At 43.0% G+C, this 17,172-nt stretch overlaps 1 protein-coding gene across 14 annotated transcripts in view; it reads left to right on the top strand.

Annotated features, from left to right (window-relative positions):
• The first annotated feature begins 9,609 nt into the window (after positions 1-9,609).
• Positions 9,610-17,172, top strand: part of DLG1 (discs large MAGUK scaffold protein 1) — a 151,624-nt gene continuing 144,061 nt past the window's right edge. For 11 of the 14 annotated variants that reach the window (XM_071812544.1, XM_071812543.1, XM_071812542.1 and 8 more), the window contains exons 1-2: positions 9,610-9,992; positions 10,237-10,368. In XM_071812544.1, the coding sequence (XP_071668645.1) occupies positions 9,974-9,992; positions 10,237-10,368 (151 nt within the window). In that variant the 5' untranslated portion in view covers positions 9,610-9,973. The remainder of the gene's footprint in view (positions 9,993-10,236; positions 10,369-17,172) is intronic. The other 3 variants (XM_071812541.1, XM_065845092.2, XM_065845090.2) reach the window with 1 other exon arrangement.

The raw sequence follows: 17,172 nt of genomic DNA, 5'->3' as shown, positions 1-17,172 counted from the left end.
TTGTTTTAAATAACAGAATGTCTTCAGAGAGCTTAAATTAACTGTTCGCAATGAAACTGGATGCTTCCTCCAGTATGTGATAGAATCATAATAAAATGAGAATTTAATTAATAACTGAGTAAATCCTTAGTGAGTTTCTGAAATGTGAGGCATGCTCTACATCTTCATGGTGCCAGGAGATCTATGAAAATATGGAGTTGTTTCTGATTAGGGAAGTTAGTGCTTTACTATGATCTTCTCAGCTCTCAGAATAGTCCTCAGGACTCCTGGCTTTCAGCAGCTCACTATCTTAAAGCTGCTGTACCTTACAACACTGCCCAGACCACCTACCAGGGGGCCCCAGAAATGCCAAGAATGAAGGCACAAGTGAAACTATGTGAATGCAGTTTCAGTGCAGATGCAGACAAAATCTGGCTGTGAAATTTACTTTTCTTTTAAAGTACATGGTGCAGTCTCTAAGTATCCAAGGTAAAAGGCACCAAGCCTGTAGGACATGGAATTGAAAGGACACACCATGCACTGCACTTGCGGAGCAGCAGCTTACTGCATTGTCTACCATGATGTGTGGTTTCATCAAGTCCCACCTTGAAAACAGGTCAGTGACTTGTCTGCACTCTTCTGATTAGGGAGCAGCTCTAAACCTCGCTGCTCTTGCCCCAGGAAACTTTCTGCTTTCTGTGGAATAATGTTCTTTTGTCTCAATAGCCTTGCTGACCCGGGGGTACCCTCTGAGGCTCTCCATTCCAGTCATCATCCCACAATCCTTCTTCTGTCTTCCTCTAGTGCAAATTCACCTTTGGTGAACACAGATGGCCACAGTTATATATTACTCTAGGTGGGGTCTCACTAGTGTTTTGCACAGGGCCATCAGGATGACCCTACCTGCTGAAAATCTCTCTCCTGAAGCCCGCATCAATCATCTTCCCCTTTCATGGTCACATCTCAGTAAGGGCTCACAGTCATGCTGTGTTGAATACCCGCATTTCTTGCCTCTCCCTCCTACCTGGTGTGACTTTGATCTCTATTCAGCTTCACAGCATTTCTTTTGCCGTAGTTCTTCATGTCACCCCATGCTTCTTCTATGTCTGTCTCTTCTGAGTGCGAAGTATTTACTGATGAAAGAAAAGGGAAAATATTTTACCTTTAAGTCCCAGACCACATGGTCTCTGCAAACAAAAATAAAGTAATTTTGCTGCTTTTAGCATTAAGCAAATACATAAATGTAAACCATTGCAGAAGAGGAGCCTGCAGATCACCAAGTTAATGTTTTCTTCTGCCACATTTCTAAACTATCAGGGAAATGGGACAAGACCTGCAAGCATACACCTGTCTTCCAGCTTTTCTTGTCCTTATGAGTTAGTCTTGATATTGAACAAACTGGTTACTCAATGTGCTCTGCTGTTGCAACAATCTAGATTTGAGCAGGAATCTGGTATGGCCTCTGGTGATACCAATTTTTACCTTGCAAAACCACTGTCACAGTTGGCAGAAGATATTTTTTTTCCCTGTAATGAAACTCTGAAAATAAGAAAGGTTGACAGATTATTTCCAGAAATGCTGTATTTTGAGGACAAAAAGCAAATGGAAGGAATAGAAGCACTGTAATATCAGCAGTAAACAGTTACAGTACTTGTTGTCTCTGAGTGTGCATGTTTGATTATTACGGCAACTAAACACTTAGGTCAGTGCATTCAGAAGTAGTCCTGATTCAGAAAGTCTCCATAAGCTCCTTGGGAACTTACCATCAGAAACAGTCAAAATTTCCATTGACCTTAACTTGCAATAGTATTTGACCAGGGAATTGGGGCAAGATAAGTGATGTGCAAGCTACAAAGCTTAAATGAGCTATCACAGACGTTTACTGAAAGAACACACTGCAATCTGCATGTGAATCAGTAACAGGTTCCTTTGGACTCTGACAACCTCTTTTATATTCAGTAAGAGTAGACACAATACCAGTAGGATTTAAAGGGTGTTTTTACAAAACCCACATGAGGTCTGCCTTCAAAGTCCTTCCTTGAAAACAGTGCAGGTTTACAAGGACTTTCTGCACCTAAACAGATATCAAAATATAACAGAAAAGCTGTGTGGGCACTGCAGGGTACTTGCTATTATCTGGAGCTCAGCACCACTGAATGCCCACTGCACCTGCAGTGAAGGGCAGGGTGTGTTAACTGTGAACAATTTTTGCAGCCCCTAGGTCCTCTTCATCAATAGGTCCCTGCTTAGCTGGACATAGTCTTCCAAGTTTCCCTACTGCCCATCCAGAGTTGCTCCAGTTCTGCAGTTGTTCACTGGGACACTGGAGGACTCACCCCTCAGCTTCCAGCACTGACAGCCTCTCCCTTCTACAATGCAAATTGTTCATAAAATTTCAAACAAGACAAAACTTTTCTCGAATTCTCTGGCTGCATTCCTTTTTAGCACTGATCTTTTTGTTCACATAGCTGTGGAACATACTCACCTTTATCCTCCCAAAGCTTCTACACAAACAAGGAGGAAGAATACCCATTAAAGGGAAGGTGTGCCTGATAATTCAATTACCTGCTCACCAGGAGTGGTAGCCCTAAGGGCCAGCTGAGCCTGCTGGCTCCAGTAACTCCTCCTCTCAACTGATCTCTGCAGAAAACTTCCACAATTTTGAGCAGCAGGGAGTATGGAGGGGCAGGAAAGGCCTGTGATTTGGGTACCCATAGCATGTTCTGCAGCCAGCAGCAGGTGGAGCGCTACAGGTGGAGCCAGGGTTTGTGAAGAGCAAACTAGAAGTCTGCTGTCTGTGCTCTTGCTAACAGCTTACAATTTCTCCAAATATCTGGTGAGCTCAAAAGGTAGGTGTTAGCATAGAAAGAGGGAATTTTAAATTAGATGTCTGTCATTCCAGGAGAGGGAGAGGGGTTACTATAAGAGCTCCACATGCTCAGTGTTTTCCTGCAGCATTTGGAAATACTCGGTGTTTGGTGTGAATGAGAATGTCTTACAAGAAAACTATTTGATTTGGAGAGGGATTCTTAGCTTTCAAAATAAGGTACTTTCTGACATGTATGATTTTGATTCTATAAAAATCACTGCAAAACTCCTTTTCTAGTTTTTTCACTAACCCAATCTGTTTATATGTGTCTAATTCCAAAACACAAAGACTATTTGTTTCTTCAGGTGCATGTGATGGACAACGTGGTGGCAGCAGGCGTACGTAGCTCTCACCCTTGTGTAGAGGCATAAAGCTGGGCACAATCCCGTGCTCTCTGCTACAAATACTACATTGTTTGGATCTGGGAAACAAAGGTATCTTGATGTGATATGCTGTGATGTCATTTTGCTGTGTGTTACTGGATCGCGTGGTTCAGGCACCCCGCTTTCTGTGCTCCAGAGCCGGTCAGGCTTGTACGGCTGTCTGAGCTGACAGCAGGACAGTGCCAGGACTCTGGCCGAGGTGGCTCCTCCCGAGAGCAGCTGCCTGCAAATTAGCAGAGACTAAACGGAGCCACGGCTGGCAGCTCTGCTTGGAGGTGCACTGTGGGCTGTGCCACAGAAATAAGGGCACTAAAGTGGCTTCTGTGCTTTCTGGGAGAAGGTGCCATTTTGCACAGCCTGTCTGAACCCCACAGTGAGGTTTGACAGCACTTTCTTGTGTTTTGCCTGAATTAGATAACAAATCCCCCTCAAAACAGCAAGCTTATATGCTCAAATGACATGAAGAGTTAAATCTATTTTTAATAGATTTTGTTTTAGTTAGGGAACACTTGACCACAGAAGAATTCTCAAATTAACTTTCTAAACTCACCTGTTAGCATTCAATCAGGCAAAACCCAAAGCAAGCGCTGCACTACTCACAGCAAAACGCTGCTCAAGCGCATTTAACTTGCTCTTTGAGGGTTTACTTCTTGGGTCAGGCTTTCATACGCACAAACTCTTTCCATACAATGCACCAACCTCTCTGCTTAATTTGACTGAGAAAGTTAAAACAGGCAGGTTATATAATGATGTTTATCTTTACATCAGGAAGTCAACTAAGAAGCTGTTAAGCTGATATTATATAACCCAGCTCTGATTATAGAAAGTGTGGAGGAAGATGATCTGGGTTGACGGGTGTCATACTGGCAGTAATTGTTAACAGTTACAATTAATGTTGTTTTGTGTGCTTTTGTTTTTGATGTTTTGCAGCCTTGCAGAAGGTGTTGGAGCATTAGCAGCCAGGCACTGAACTTTAATTGTTTATAGAAATTCCCGTTACAGTATTCTACACACGAGGTAAATATATTTAAATAAAACATTCTAAATAATGAAATAGAAATCGCATATCATTTCCTATAATGCTCGAGTTCCTAAGAACTTCCTTTGTAGGATTGTGAACTGTCCCAACTGCATAGATATCCCTTACCACAAGAGCAAAAGAATGATTAGTTGACTTTATACACATGGCATACAATCCCTAACTAAACAAGAGCTCAAACAATTTCAGAGTACACAATTTGCACAATGGTAGGAAACAAACAAACAAACAAACAAAAAAGAAATTGTTTTTAGAATTAAAAAAAAAAAAAAAGACCAGCTCTCTCTTACGCTGTAAACAGGAACATATTCATCTACTAGTCATACTCAGCTGGACTCTCTATCCCTAAGAATAAAGGCATCCTTGTATTCTGATCCAGATCAAATTAACCTAAGACAAGTTTCAGTTATGAGGACAAACACTGGATGTAGAGTTCACAAATTAAAAATATGAAGCTTGTATTACTGGGAAAACTGTCTTCTCTGTGTAACACAGATCAAATATCTAACAATTAGAGATGTGTAAGATGATACCAGAAGAATTATCTTGAGTAGGCTTAATTAAATAAGCTAAACTGTGATTTTTTAGTAAGACTTTAATTTTAACAACTGGAATAACATTAGGTCATTCTCTGTGTGTGATATGCAGCAGCTTACTTTATCCACAACAATGAAGATGGTATTTTGAATGAATACAATATATATGACAGGCACACGACTGATTGGATTGTGAGACACAGTAACTGCACAATATAATGAAAAAAGTAACTTTGATCTCTAGTAGCTTTGTAAAAATAGTCTTTTTTTCTGCAAAAGCTACTACATGAAGCTATTTGTTACCATGCCATGCTTTCATTCAAGCAGAACGCTTCTGTAAGAAGTTGTCCATATCTCTTACAAGCCACAAAATTACAGATGATAAAGAAAAGGCACTCTCCTGAAAGGTGAGGATGTGGCACAAGATCCAATCTTATCAGCCATCAAAGAATCCAGATGAGTGGAGGCATAATGAACAAGCTAACTTCACTCAGGCTTCATTCCTTACCAGTCAGAGGAAATTAGGCTTCATTAGTTTCATTGCTTCCTCAGTTAGCTGTGAAGCATTGCATAGAATTTGCAGGGGAAGTGAAGTGAAAACTTTTCTTCAGCTGTCAGAGATCCTTTTATGAGTAACAATTTCCACTTCTGCATGAAAAAGGGAAATCATCTGCCCTGTCATGGTGACTTTGGGCATAAAGCAGGTGACAAACATAAGATAAAAAGGATCAATTTTCTATTGTGTTTTCTTTTATTACTAACCCCAATATAAGAAATGCTCAAGTTTTACACACTCCTCTTCAACAGGCAGCAATTCTTTTTGCTGAAGTAAAATTATCAATTCTAGCAATATGCCACCTTATACACTAGTGTCCAACTTGAAAATACACATACTAGTATTCATTGTGTTAGTCTCCCCCACCTTCTGCTGTAACGGAGCTTGTCTGAGCTCATTACTTTTTTTATTTTCTTGGCCGGACTGGTAAATCTAAACTCTTGTGATGTGGTGCTGTCTGCTGTCCTTTTTTTCTTTTTTCTTTCTTTTTTTTTTTTTTAATCCCAAATGATTTCTGCACTGTTGGTTTGTTTTACGTGTGGATCCAGTGAGTGTTTCTTGAAGCCTCCTGTTCTCCAGTTCCCGTGTGGGGTACCCTCTGCGACACATCTGCTTCTGTTGCCATTTTGAGCAGTCCACGTGGTCGACAATTTGTTCCAGTGGGACTTGAGGGGTCCACCAGGCAGGTATCTGCCATGAAGTCAGACCCTCCACGTCATGTTGCCCTGTCTGTGGCCAAAGCATGACTGCTGCAAGACGTAAAGCCTGACAGCATTTGTTTTCCCTATGGTAGGGTTCCAGCTCTACAGGTGACATTTCCAGAGCTGAAAAAGCTGTTTTCAAAGTGGCATCTGGCAGCTGCTCTGCCTTGAGGAGGTGGGAGCTGGTGTACGGTCAGGTACAGATCTTGGCAAGGGTCACTGCTGTAATCATCTTCAGAGCAGGCAGCTGCCAACGAGCTCTGGCACAGTTTCTCAAGATGGGAAAGCACTGTCTCTGTTTCACTGTGGGTTTGTAAACTGGGTGAATTAGCCTGCTTTTGCCCATGTGCACAAATGATATGGGCCAGGATCAGGTGGCTGTTACAGGAGTTTCTTCACATCTGGGCAACATGAGCTGTGCTGATCTCCTTGCTGCCCAAACCTGCCTGCTCTCATACCCCACCCCCCAGAGCACCATGTTCTTCTACAGGCGCAGTGACACGTGCCTTGTAGCAACGTCTGCCCCCATCACAGGGTCCCGCACAGACTGCTGGCAGCAGCCACAGAAGAAGGGATTTTAATAGTGAGATCTGAAGGCAAGGAGAGGGGACCATCCTCAGCCTCTGCTGGGGACAAGAAGGCTACAATGGCAACAGGCTGCTGCTCAGCATAATTGTTCTGTAGTTCCTCCGCCAAGGGTCATTGTGGAACGCAGCCAGGACATGTTGAGCACAGCGTAGTGCTGGCTTGTACGCTGACCACACCAGTCACAATTTAAGTACAAGCCTTTCTGTATGCTGCTTATAACGGTTTGATTTAAATGATACTGCTTAAGCTGTGGCATAAATGATGCTCTGGTTCATACCCAGTTTTCCCCTGCCTCAAGGGAACTAAATAATTTCCTGAAAACCGGAGCCCAAAAAAATGTGTAATACAGGACAGTTTTGCAACATTGACTCTTACTGCAATTTGTTAGTAAAATTGCCATTGCCCATTCATAGGATATTTTCTATATGCACTGGAATTTCAAACCCACTTTATATACTGAAGTTTACTACCGTGTTTTCTGGATCAGCCACTTTCAATCAACAAATACACTCCTAGAGCTGAAACAGAAGTGCCGGGAACCAACACTGCCCTCTGAGGTACAATAAGGCTCACCTAATTGCTTCCTGGCTTGCTGATCTGTCATCCCGACCCCCTCTTTGATGTTAGTTTTTTTTTTTTTTTTCATGGAGCATTAGTAACAAGTGAGAAATGCTGTCTCAGGGTGTTACATATGGGATTATTTCTCTATTCCCAGCACAATGACCATGAGACTATCTCTTATTTAAAATAAAAAAGGCTTGGAAACATCAAATCCTGTTCATGAAAGAGTAGTTTCTTTATGGTGGTTACTTTAAGTGCAAAAAAAAGTTTGTTTTTTTTTTTTTGCTTTTTAATAATACATTTTTGTCAGTCAGCAAAACCAACCTGTCTGCTGCAGATGTCTTTTTTCTGCTAACTAAATTTAGGCTGTTCTTCTCCTGACGTACATATATTCATCTGACATCAAGAGGACTGTGGCCCCTTTAGTGTACATTTATTGCTGTTGTAAACAGTGAAAACTGATGGGGCCAGATGATGGAGGTTTCTGACAACGTCCCTTCTTAGCATGCTTTCATTGAAAAATATATGAACTGGGACCAGTCAGTGTCAAAACTCTGAAAGTACAAAAATACAGCTAGAAAGGAGGAAAATAGGAAATGTGTGTCAGCACTACATATATATTCAGTTTTTTTTTTCAATGAGGTGTGTGCACAATTGTGCAGAGAAACTCCTGGAGCAAATCTAAGTACAAAACAGGGGAGTACTGGGGAGAGGGGTAGAAAAGAGAGAGGCCTTTTCTAGATCTGGGTTAGACTTATTGCCACATAAGTTTTCTTTAAAGATTAGGACTTTGCCACAGCCAAATCTAGTCCTGATTTTTAGATTTCAAATTTGCAAGAGTTGCCCAGGATATTCTTTTTAGGTACCTGGAGTAAGCTCTTGTACGTTTTTAGTTGTGTCCAAATTATAAAAGTGGAAATGGAGATGCAAACTTGGATCAAAAAAAAATCACATCAGCACGATTTGCTTTGAACTTTTAAGTCTCCTCCTCTCATATGCACACACACACAGTGTTTGAAGTGTTTCAGATCTGAGGTTCTGATCGATCATTGATCTGATCGAGAAAAAAGAAACATTCCCCCTCAGTACAAGCATTTGAGTTACCTCTAAATTCACCAGTTTGAACATACATTTTCCCTTTAATGGGCATCCAGAGTATGCTGCAAGGATCATTTACCTTGTGCATGCTTCTATCCTATTCACCCATTTCTGCGCTGACTCCTCTCTGTTATCATGCAAAATTGCCAACTGCTTGTATCGCCCCTGAAGGCACCTCATCACCATTTCCCTGCCAGTTTTGAGAAAGTAACTCTCATGATTCTGATCAGCCCATGACGTTAGTCTGTGCAGACCATTTCCTAAATTTTCAAATAAGCAAGGCTCTTCACGCTTTCTCCCTTGATGTCCTTATGTTAGCCTTATGTACCCCACTAACCACAGCAAAGCTATTTCTTCATCCTCCTTCAAATAAGCCCTTCCTCTTCTTCTCATGCTGTTCCTTGCCAGGATAACTGAAGAAAAAGACCAGCAACAGGTGGGTGCCAGAACTCCGTGTATCTTTATGGTGTGACCCGGTAAGGTCTGTGAGGTTGGACTGGGTGACTTTTAATGGTTCCTTTCAACCCAAACTCTCCTGTGATTCTGTGTTTCCCTGCCTGTCCCACAGCCCCTTGTGTAATTCGTCTGTCAGCTTCCTGGAGCACGGCACATCTCCAGGTGTGTGTTTTTACAGCAGGCAGCACCGCAGGAGCCGATTCACGCCCGGGACTCTCACCGTGTCGGTGACAAGTTATTCAGTCATTTTTTGCCCATTAACTCCCGCCAGCTGCGCGCACGTTTGCCAAGCGACAGGGATCCCCGTACGGCCGAGGAGCTGTGCTCGCACACCTGTGGCTGTCCCGGCCCCGGAGCACACACCGGCCCCGGGAGAGGAGCCGCGCCGCAGCCGGACGGCAGCGATGGGCACCGGAAACGCTGGAGGGTGGGTTTCGACGCGGGGATCGTCTCGTTCGCCTCGAAAGAGCACGGTGCCGCCGGCCGCTGAGGGACTGGACGAGGCGGGGAGCCGGGTCCGCGGGGGTAGCTGCCCCAGCCCGGCCTGCCCCGCTGGCCGGCACCGCCTCAGGGTCCCCGGTCCCAGCGGAGCCTCCGGGCGGGCAGCGCGGGGCCGGGGCCGGGGCCGCCCGCCTCGCGCGGACTGGGGCGGGGCGGGGCGGGGCCAGGGCGCCGCGCGACCGCCCCTCGCAGGCGGGTGGCGAGCGCTCACCTTGCCTCCTCCCCCGCCCGCCGCCTAGGTACCGGCCCAGCGCCGAGCCGGGCCCTGATTGGATGGCCGCCGGGCCCGGTCACGTGGTGGTGGGGGGGCGCGCTCCCCACAGCCTCCAGGCCGCCATTTTGGCTGGAAAGTTTGGAATTTCCGAGCAGAGCGAGCGGGAGGCGGCGGGAGTGGCACAGCCCTGCCTGCCCCGGCGCCGGCCCGGCCGCTGCTGCACCGCGCTGCCCGCCCGGGCTGGGCCTGGCTCTCGCGGAGGTGCCGCGGTGGGTGCCGGCGGGAGCCCCCAGCGGAGCCGCTCGCTCGCTCGCTCGCTCGCTCGCTGGCCGGCCGGCGGGTGTACGGTTCGGTCGGTGGGTCAGTCAGGCGGGGCGGCCGCCGCCGCCCCCCGCGCCCGGCCGGTAGGGGGAGCCGCGCCGCCGCCCCCGCCGTGCCGCCCCGAGCCGGGCTCAAAGTTTGTGAGGCGGAGCGGCCGCGGCCCGGAGCGCCATGCCCGTCAGGAAGCAAGGTGAGCACCGCGCGCCGGCGGACCCGGCAGCTGCCGGAGTCGCTGCGTGACAGCGGCGGGACGGGCGAGGAGGGGCGGCCGCCGGGCAACGGGCGGTGGGAGCCCGCTGAGGGTACCGTCCTGCCCGCCCTCCCCTGGCTGCGAACAAAGAAGTGGCGGGGCTGGGGCGGTCTCGGGCGCCTATTGCGGCCCCGGTCCCGCTGCCCCGTACGCCGGTCACCGTGTGTCTGGTCTCCGCTTGCAGACACGCAGCGCGCCCTGCGCCTCCTGCAGGAGTACCGCTCCAAGCTGAGCCAGGCGGAGGACCGGCAGCTGAGGAACTCCATCGAACGGGTCATCAGCATCTTCCAAAGCAACCTCTTCCAGGCGCTCATAGGTAAACGCTGACTTCTTTCCGTTCGTGCTCCAGCTGGTTGGTTCTTGCTTGTGCTGTTGCTTGCAGTGTTAAGCAGTATTTTGCCCTTGCGTTGGAAGCCATGTGTTTTTTGTTATTGTGTTTTTGTTTTGCATAGTAATACACGTGCTATTACAGATCAACAGTTCACTTGTTTCATACACTTAGTTTATTTGAGGCTTTTGACTGACCCAGATTGCTTGAAACTGTACTGCACGTTTTTCTTCTGTGACATATTATTTTAGATTACTTTGTAGGCTGTTTTTCCACATGTCCTTATTAACCCAAACAATTTCTAATTAGACTTTTTTTTTTTTTGTGAATCCAGATGTAACAGGTTAATGAATGATTTGAAATGCTTTTAGTCTAAGGTGGGATTCAGGCAAATGTTCCAGTTAAAGAGTCTCTAAAAACTTCACAAAGTGTATATCTGAAGCGTAAAGTTTAAAGTAACTGAGAAGAAACCTCTAGTGCTTCAGGGAATACTATAGTGATCTTTCTGTCTTTGTTGCACATTAAAGTGTAGTGAAAACACTACTAGTTCTTGAAGTATTTGTAGTGCTTCACTTAAAATGTTCCCATAAGTCTTGTTGAACTATTTAAATGTAATTTTTAATTTCCTGCATGTCTGCAGAAAATAGAAGAGCATAAATGCAACTTGCAGAATCCTGACTTTATTTGGAAACTTCTGCATGGAAGCAGCCAGATGTGGTTTCTCCTTGATTGATTGTTACTATCTTAATGACAGCTAATGAATGAAAGGATTTTGTTACTTTACCTTCAAGAGTAAAATTTGTAAAGTTCTTCATCCTTGTCTTTTAACAAAGTAACTGGCATCTGAATAGTACTAATAACAAACAGTGTAGCTAAATTTGTTGTTTGGCTGTACTGCATGGTTAGTGTCATGCAGATGTGCATCTTACTTCATAGTGCCACAGCTGCTTTGAGCCCATGTGCTGGAGGAAACAAAGGGACAAGCAAAACATAAACATACATTGTTGCATGTGGAATGTTTTCTTCTGGAGCATTTATTTCATCTTCTTACGCAGGTTTTCAGAAGGCAGTATTCTTGCTGTGTTTTTTTATTATGTAAGTTCATGACAGGTAGTTGTGAAAATAGATCAGTTACAAAAATCTTTTACTTACAGGAACTCTGTGCATTTCTCTTCAGTACTCAGTTGATGCTGACCAACTCCATGGTGAAAAGATAGACATAATGTTTTTGGGACACGTGTGAACAAGATTCACTCATTGGTGGATTAGAATGTTGAAGTTTTGTATCAGAAGCTTAATGTACTGCAGTTCTGTGTTTCATTTTCACATGTGAATTTTCAGTGTTGACTACCATTTTTCGTGTTCTGGGTATGTGTGGATGTTTTTTAAACTGTCTTGAAGATCCATGCAGTACTCTGTTTTCTCCCCCTCATTGAATAAGTTAACTGATCTATTAGCATTTGGTATTTTAGCCTGCAAGACATAGTTTCTTCTCATATCTACATATGGATCTTCATTATTTTAATAACTCTACACCTAGTAATAGTAAAGTTGCAGCAGTGGGCAACCTCTTGTCTTCTGGCTTTATTCTGCAAGAGCGGAAAACAGGAATGTGCTGTTGCTTGGGTGGGCTACATGGTCTGTTTTCTGGTCTTGTAAGAAGGTGTATGTTGCAACCATCTGACCCTAGTTTTTGTTGAGTTTAATTCATCTGTGTGTGCATAGTAGATGTCCTGCTTCTTGGGAATGTTGCATCAACTTTGCATTTACTGGTTCACTGTATGATTGTTGTTTACGGAGTATATGTGTATGTTCGTGAACTGTTTGTTTGAAAGGTGATAACCCAGAAGGCTAGTACTTTCCAAACAATTTATTTTGTCAGCTTGAATCTTTCTCCTTTAACCTGCTCCTTTCTTTGGAAATACGTTGGGGCAGTTCGTGTTTGTGGCAGGCTGCTCCTGGCTGTTGTTTTCCTAGGAACATCTCTTTATGGTGTGACTACTGCGTGATGTGGGTAAAGAGTGAGTGGACTCCCTGGAAAAGATGCTCTCTGGAGGATGATGCAGCTCCTGGGAAGACCTGGAGTTTGTTCCTCCCTGTTCTCTTTCCATGAAGATTTGGGATCAGGCTGGATGAAGTATTCAGTTCTGCTGCTGGTTCACATTACTCCACAGCAGGTTTTTAAGTGTGTCTTTTAAAGGAGTTATGATGTGTCCCCAGCAGCCAATGCTGTTCTGACAGAAAGTTTCAAGCTCAACTAGCAAGTTATTTCTCATACAGATACTTCTTTCAGTAAGCGTGCTACTTGCAGTTTCTCTTTTTTTTTTTTTAAATCTAAGAAAAAAAATAAGTTTGTTTTCTGCCAAGTTACTGCACTATATCCAAGACCTACCTGTCCATGATAGGTGAGAATGTTTGTGAAGGCTGCAGTCAGGATCTGCTGTCAACTTTATGTATCTTTTTTAGTATAATTTTTAGCTTGGCAATGAAGTGCTGTTCTTTTAAGCAAAAAATAGACATTACTTTATGCACAGAAATGTATCTTTAGGTTTGTAATGGGGGAAATATTGATGAGAACTACACACTTTATGAATATTTCATATGTGAAGGAATTAAAGGGGTTTTTTGTGGCTTTCCATTTGGATACTGAAGAACAAATGTTATTTTCTCATTTGAGCCTTTTTTTTATATTATTTTCTCCATTGAATTCTGTCAATAGAACTTTAGTTCAGCAATCTACAAACTTGACTGGGATCTTAAGTATAGTTATGGCTTTCAGTGATTCAAATTAGAGCAGTAACTGGCCAGCATGAACAACCGGTTTTATGAAATTGACATCACAACAGTGTTATGTGTTAAGCGAAATAACTGTAAGAACTTCAGATTGGTAACAAAATGGGTAACCAAATATGACCTCTTTAAAACAGTCTGTGGAAAAGGTCAGTTTTTTCATTTTCTAGGACTTCTCTAATGCAGTAATTCCCACTGCCATTGCTTCAATCGGCTAAGTGGAATGATGTCTAGTACTCTAAATGGATACCAATGGTCTGTAACTAAAATCAACTTGAGAATAGTGTCAGTTTTAAGTATATATCTTACTGTACAGTCTCAGAATTGTGTGATATCTTTTCTAGCTTGTGATTTCTTGGTTGTAGTTAAAATACGTTGTTATTGATATTCTGATGAATGATGAGTCAGTTTATTAAGAGACTGACCACAGTAAGATATCTGCATATAGAGGCACGGAGTAGACTTAATTTCACTTTGGCAAATAATTTGATATTTATCTTCAAATAGTGAGATGATAATTCTGCAAATAAGTTCTGCTTCTAATTTAGGCACTTATAAAATCTTTTTGAGAAGGTACAGGTTCTTGCAAAGGTATAGATATATGATGTATTTATCTTTTTGAAAAGACAGGAGGAACACTTGCATACATAAATCTAACACTTCTGAGGGAAAAACTTGTGAATCAGGCTTCCGTTTATACACAGAATCTGTGTAATTAAAGTTTGTTCTTAATGGGGTATGTGCTGCAGTTGACCGTATTAAAATAGGATAAAATTAAAGCTATTACTAGTTATAACTAGAAACACAAAGTAGCTTACTACTTTAAAAATATTCATTTGCCAATACTAACTCCATTTGCATAGGTGTCAGAAAAAGGAAATTCTAGAAGAGTCTCCTGGCAGTGGAGTTGGCTGTGCTGCCTTTCTTGCTTTCCTTCTTGACTTGTCCATTTTAAGGTGTGTGTGTTTTATTTTTTATTTTTTTTTTTTAATATTATAGCTCCGCATATAAAGACTTTTTGGTATAAACTGACAAATTTGACTAGGGGAGGTTGAAGGTGTTGAATCTCATGCGTGTAAGCAGTCTAATTTATTTCACTTGGAGTTTCTTTGCATGAAGAACTGCTCTGAGAACTGCACTTATGCGCTGGCTTTTCCTAACACTAGATACTCAGTGTGGGAAATTTTGAAGAAGAAAAAAATATAGTGGTTTCAATAATCCTCACTGAACCAAAGAACACTTACCCCTGATAGTCATTAAGGTTTTTGAACTGTAGTTTGGATTCAGGAGCTTTATGAATGGAACAGAATATATTAAAAATGCTGTTACTATGTTTTTGTACACCAGAGAGAAGTCCTGTCTGAAGTTTTTGTAAAATTAATGGTTGTATTAAGGCAAACTCTTTGTTAGATTTATCAGCAGTCTGACCGGGGATGAACCTTCTAGGAATATAAAATCTACTCTGCACCTTTCTCAGCTCTGTCCCCACTGGCTTTCTGAATTGAATTAGGGAAACACGCCTAGATTTTAGGCTGAAGTAGGCTGGACTGGGTCAGCACTCCTCCAAGTGAGCACCCTTCCAAGTGGATCGACCATGTTCCTACTAGATGGCGTGTGACCTCAGCTCTCTGAGCTGCGTGTGGCATCTCTGCAGGCGTTCTTGCTCCTTTAGCTCCTTCTCAATTATCCAGCGTAGAAATAGTTTCTGTACTTGCTAGCTAAATTAAAATAAAACATAGATAAAGCAGAAGCTCTTCTTCATAACTGAAACCAAAAGTAGTTGCTCTTGGGGAAACTTCAGTATCAGCTTTTATTTCAGTGATGTAGTTAATGGAGCATATGGCATGATGACACAGTTAACTTTTCAAATGAGCTCAGGCCTCAGAGAGAATTTTAGTTGTGGGTATGTGTCATTGCATAAGACTGCTCCTCAGTTAGTTTGAGGAAGGCTACTGTGGAACTGCTTCGCATTTTCTAAATGTTACTGAGGCTCTTGTACAAGTTCTTTCAAAATCAGTTGAACAATATTTACATTAAGAATCCAGAAGTTCTTGATGGTAACTCAGGGATCTGGTTAGATAGTCAGTGATTTATTTTTTTTTTTTAAATTAGAGGAAAGTTTAGCGAGAATTGGATCTTCTGTTATATTGGATACTGCTGAAATTGTTGTAGATGGTGAATAGCGTGTTTTCACATTGAAAACTTACCCTTGCTGCATTTTTGTGACCTTTTTCCCCAGATTGCAACTTCTGTAATACAACATCTTTGCTTGTATTTGAAGCTGAAACACCCGTGGATATCATTCTTGCAACTTTGAGGTATTAGTGTGCTTTTTGGACAAGTTGCCTAAGGATATCCTATAGCTGTGCTTACTGAGGTCTCCTTCTCACACTGATGCAGGAGTTGGTCAGTTTCAGAGAGGTTTTAGCTGGACTTGTGTCTTCAAAAGCTGTTAGTTACTTGATTATTTTCGTGTATTTATTTAGATGGAGGGAAGATAGGACATTTTAGTCGGTGTCCTGATGATTTAGAGTGCTAACTCAGTCATTAATATGCTTCTGCCATGTAGTTTGTCATTACTTCAGAGTGTCCCAGTTTTTGGAAGAACTTCAATTTTTCCTCTTTAAGGAACCTAGTAATGAGTTAAACAGTCTTATTGCTCTCCCTTTTAAAATAACTATTTATTGTTTTGTATGCATGTAATGCAGTTCCATAGTGTAAAACGTTTTGGGGTTGTTGTGTGCTTGCTTTCTTAAATGCTTTCTATGCTGTATTAAGTGTGTGACAGTGCAATGTATTGAATTTTTGGGATTAGGTGCTGCTTTTGGTAGCCTAAAATAGCAAGTAAGACTAGTGTAAGTTGAGTAGCTACTGGCATGCAGATAAATAGTATTGTGGCAAAAGATTATCCTTGTCGTCATTATACTGACTGTGTATTCAGTAATGTATCAGTTACCAATTATGGCATTTTTCTTTTCACAGAGTTACCATTAAAAGGGGCTGTTGACAAGAAAACTTCGTTAATATATCTGCTGTTCATATAGGGGCTAAAAAGAAAGTCGAATTTGAGAATAATTGATACAGTTTCCAGGTTCTGGGAAAGTTTATCTTCTGTGCTGTTCTGCACTTGCTGGTGTTCTTGCAGCTGTGTTCCCTACCTCTGATGCCTGTCTCCTCCCATGGTGCTGTGTGGCTTCAGTGCTTGGTGTAGAGGAAGGGGGACAGCACGAGGCAGGGTATTTAGTCTCAGTCTCAGGCCTGCTTCTGTGGTAATACCAGCAGCAAGGGCAGAACATCTTGTTCTGCGCTGCAGCTGGAACGCCAGGTGCCTCCTGTGCGTCTGGTTGCCTGAGTTTTGAGGGACGGTGCTTGTTTTGATGCAGGTGGAATGAATCCTCAAAGAAGCTGAACTCCAGCAGCTGACTGGTAGTCTCCTTGCACAGATGGCTCCCGAGTTATAACTAGGCTGAATTTGCAAGAATGTTAAGAGACCGCAGAAGGTGTACAGCTGACATTAGAATAGCCTCCTTAGCTTTGTGTTCCTTCTCCAAATTAGGGGAGGCTCTAGAGCTCTTTGGTAAAACTTTTCTAGGAATCTTGTCATGTGCAAATATCTTTCCAGCCGTGTCCTCAAAAAAGCTGTGTTATTTTGGCTTGAAATCAAAAGGTCAGCCTAAGACAGAGATGCATTAAAGAAAACCTGTAGACAAACTGTAAAAATATTGCAAATTTAAGTCCTGTTTTCAGAAACTTGTGCTAGAACTTGGCTGTACAGGCGTTTCTGCTGGTGGAGGTGCTGGTGTGTGGTACCAGCCATTCTTGTGTTGCCACCACTGTCAGATAATTATCTTGGAGTCTACAAGCTTACTCTTGGTAGAAGAAACCAATGCTTGTGCTGTCTGCTTTAAGCAGAGCTATGAACTTTCTGAAAACTCAACTTGGAGTGTTGAGTGAACTAATCGCAAAACTAGTTTGATTTTTTTTAATGCGTTTGTCTGGAGA

Source organism: Patagioenas fasciata, chromosome 9, assembly GCF_037038585.1.
Source record: "Patagioenas fasciata isolate bPatFas1 chromosome 9, bPatFas1.hap1, whole genome shotgun sequence".
Classification (NCBI taxonomy): domain Eukaryota; kingdom Metazoa; phylum Chordata; class Aves; order Columbiformes; family Columbidae; genus Patagioenas; species Patagioenas fasciata.
The sequence above is the reverse complement of the archived record's forward strand: the minus strand, read 5'-3'. Positions and strand labels throughout refer to the sequence as shown.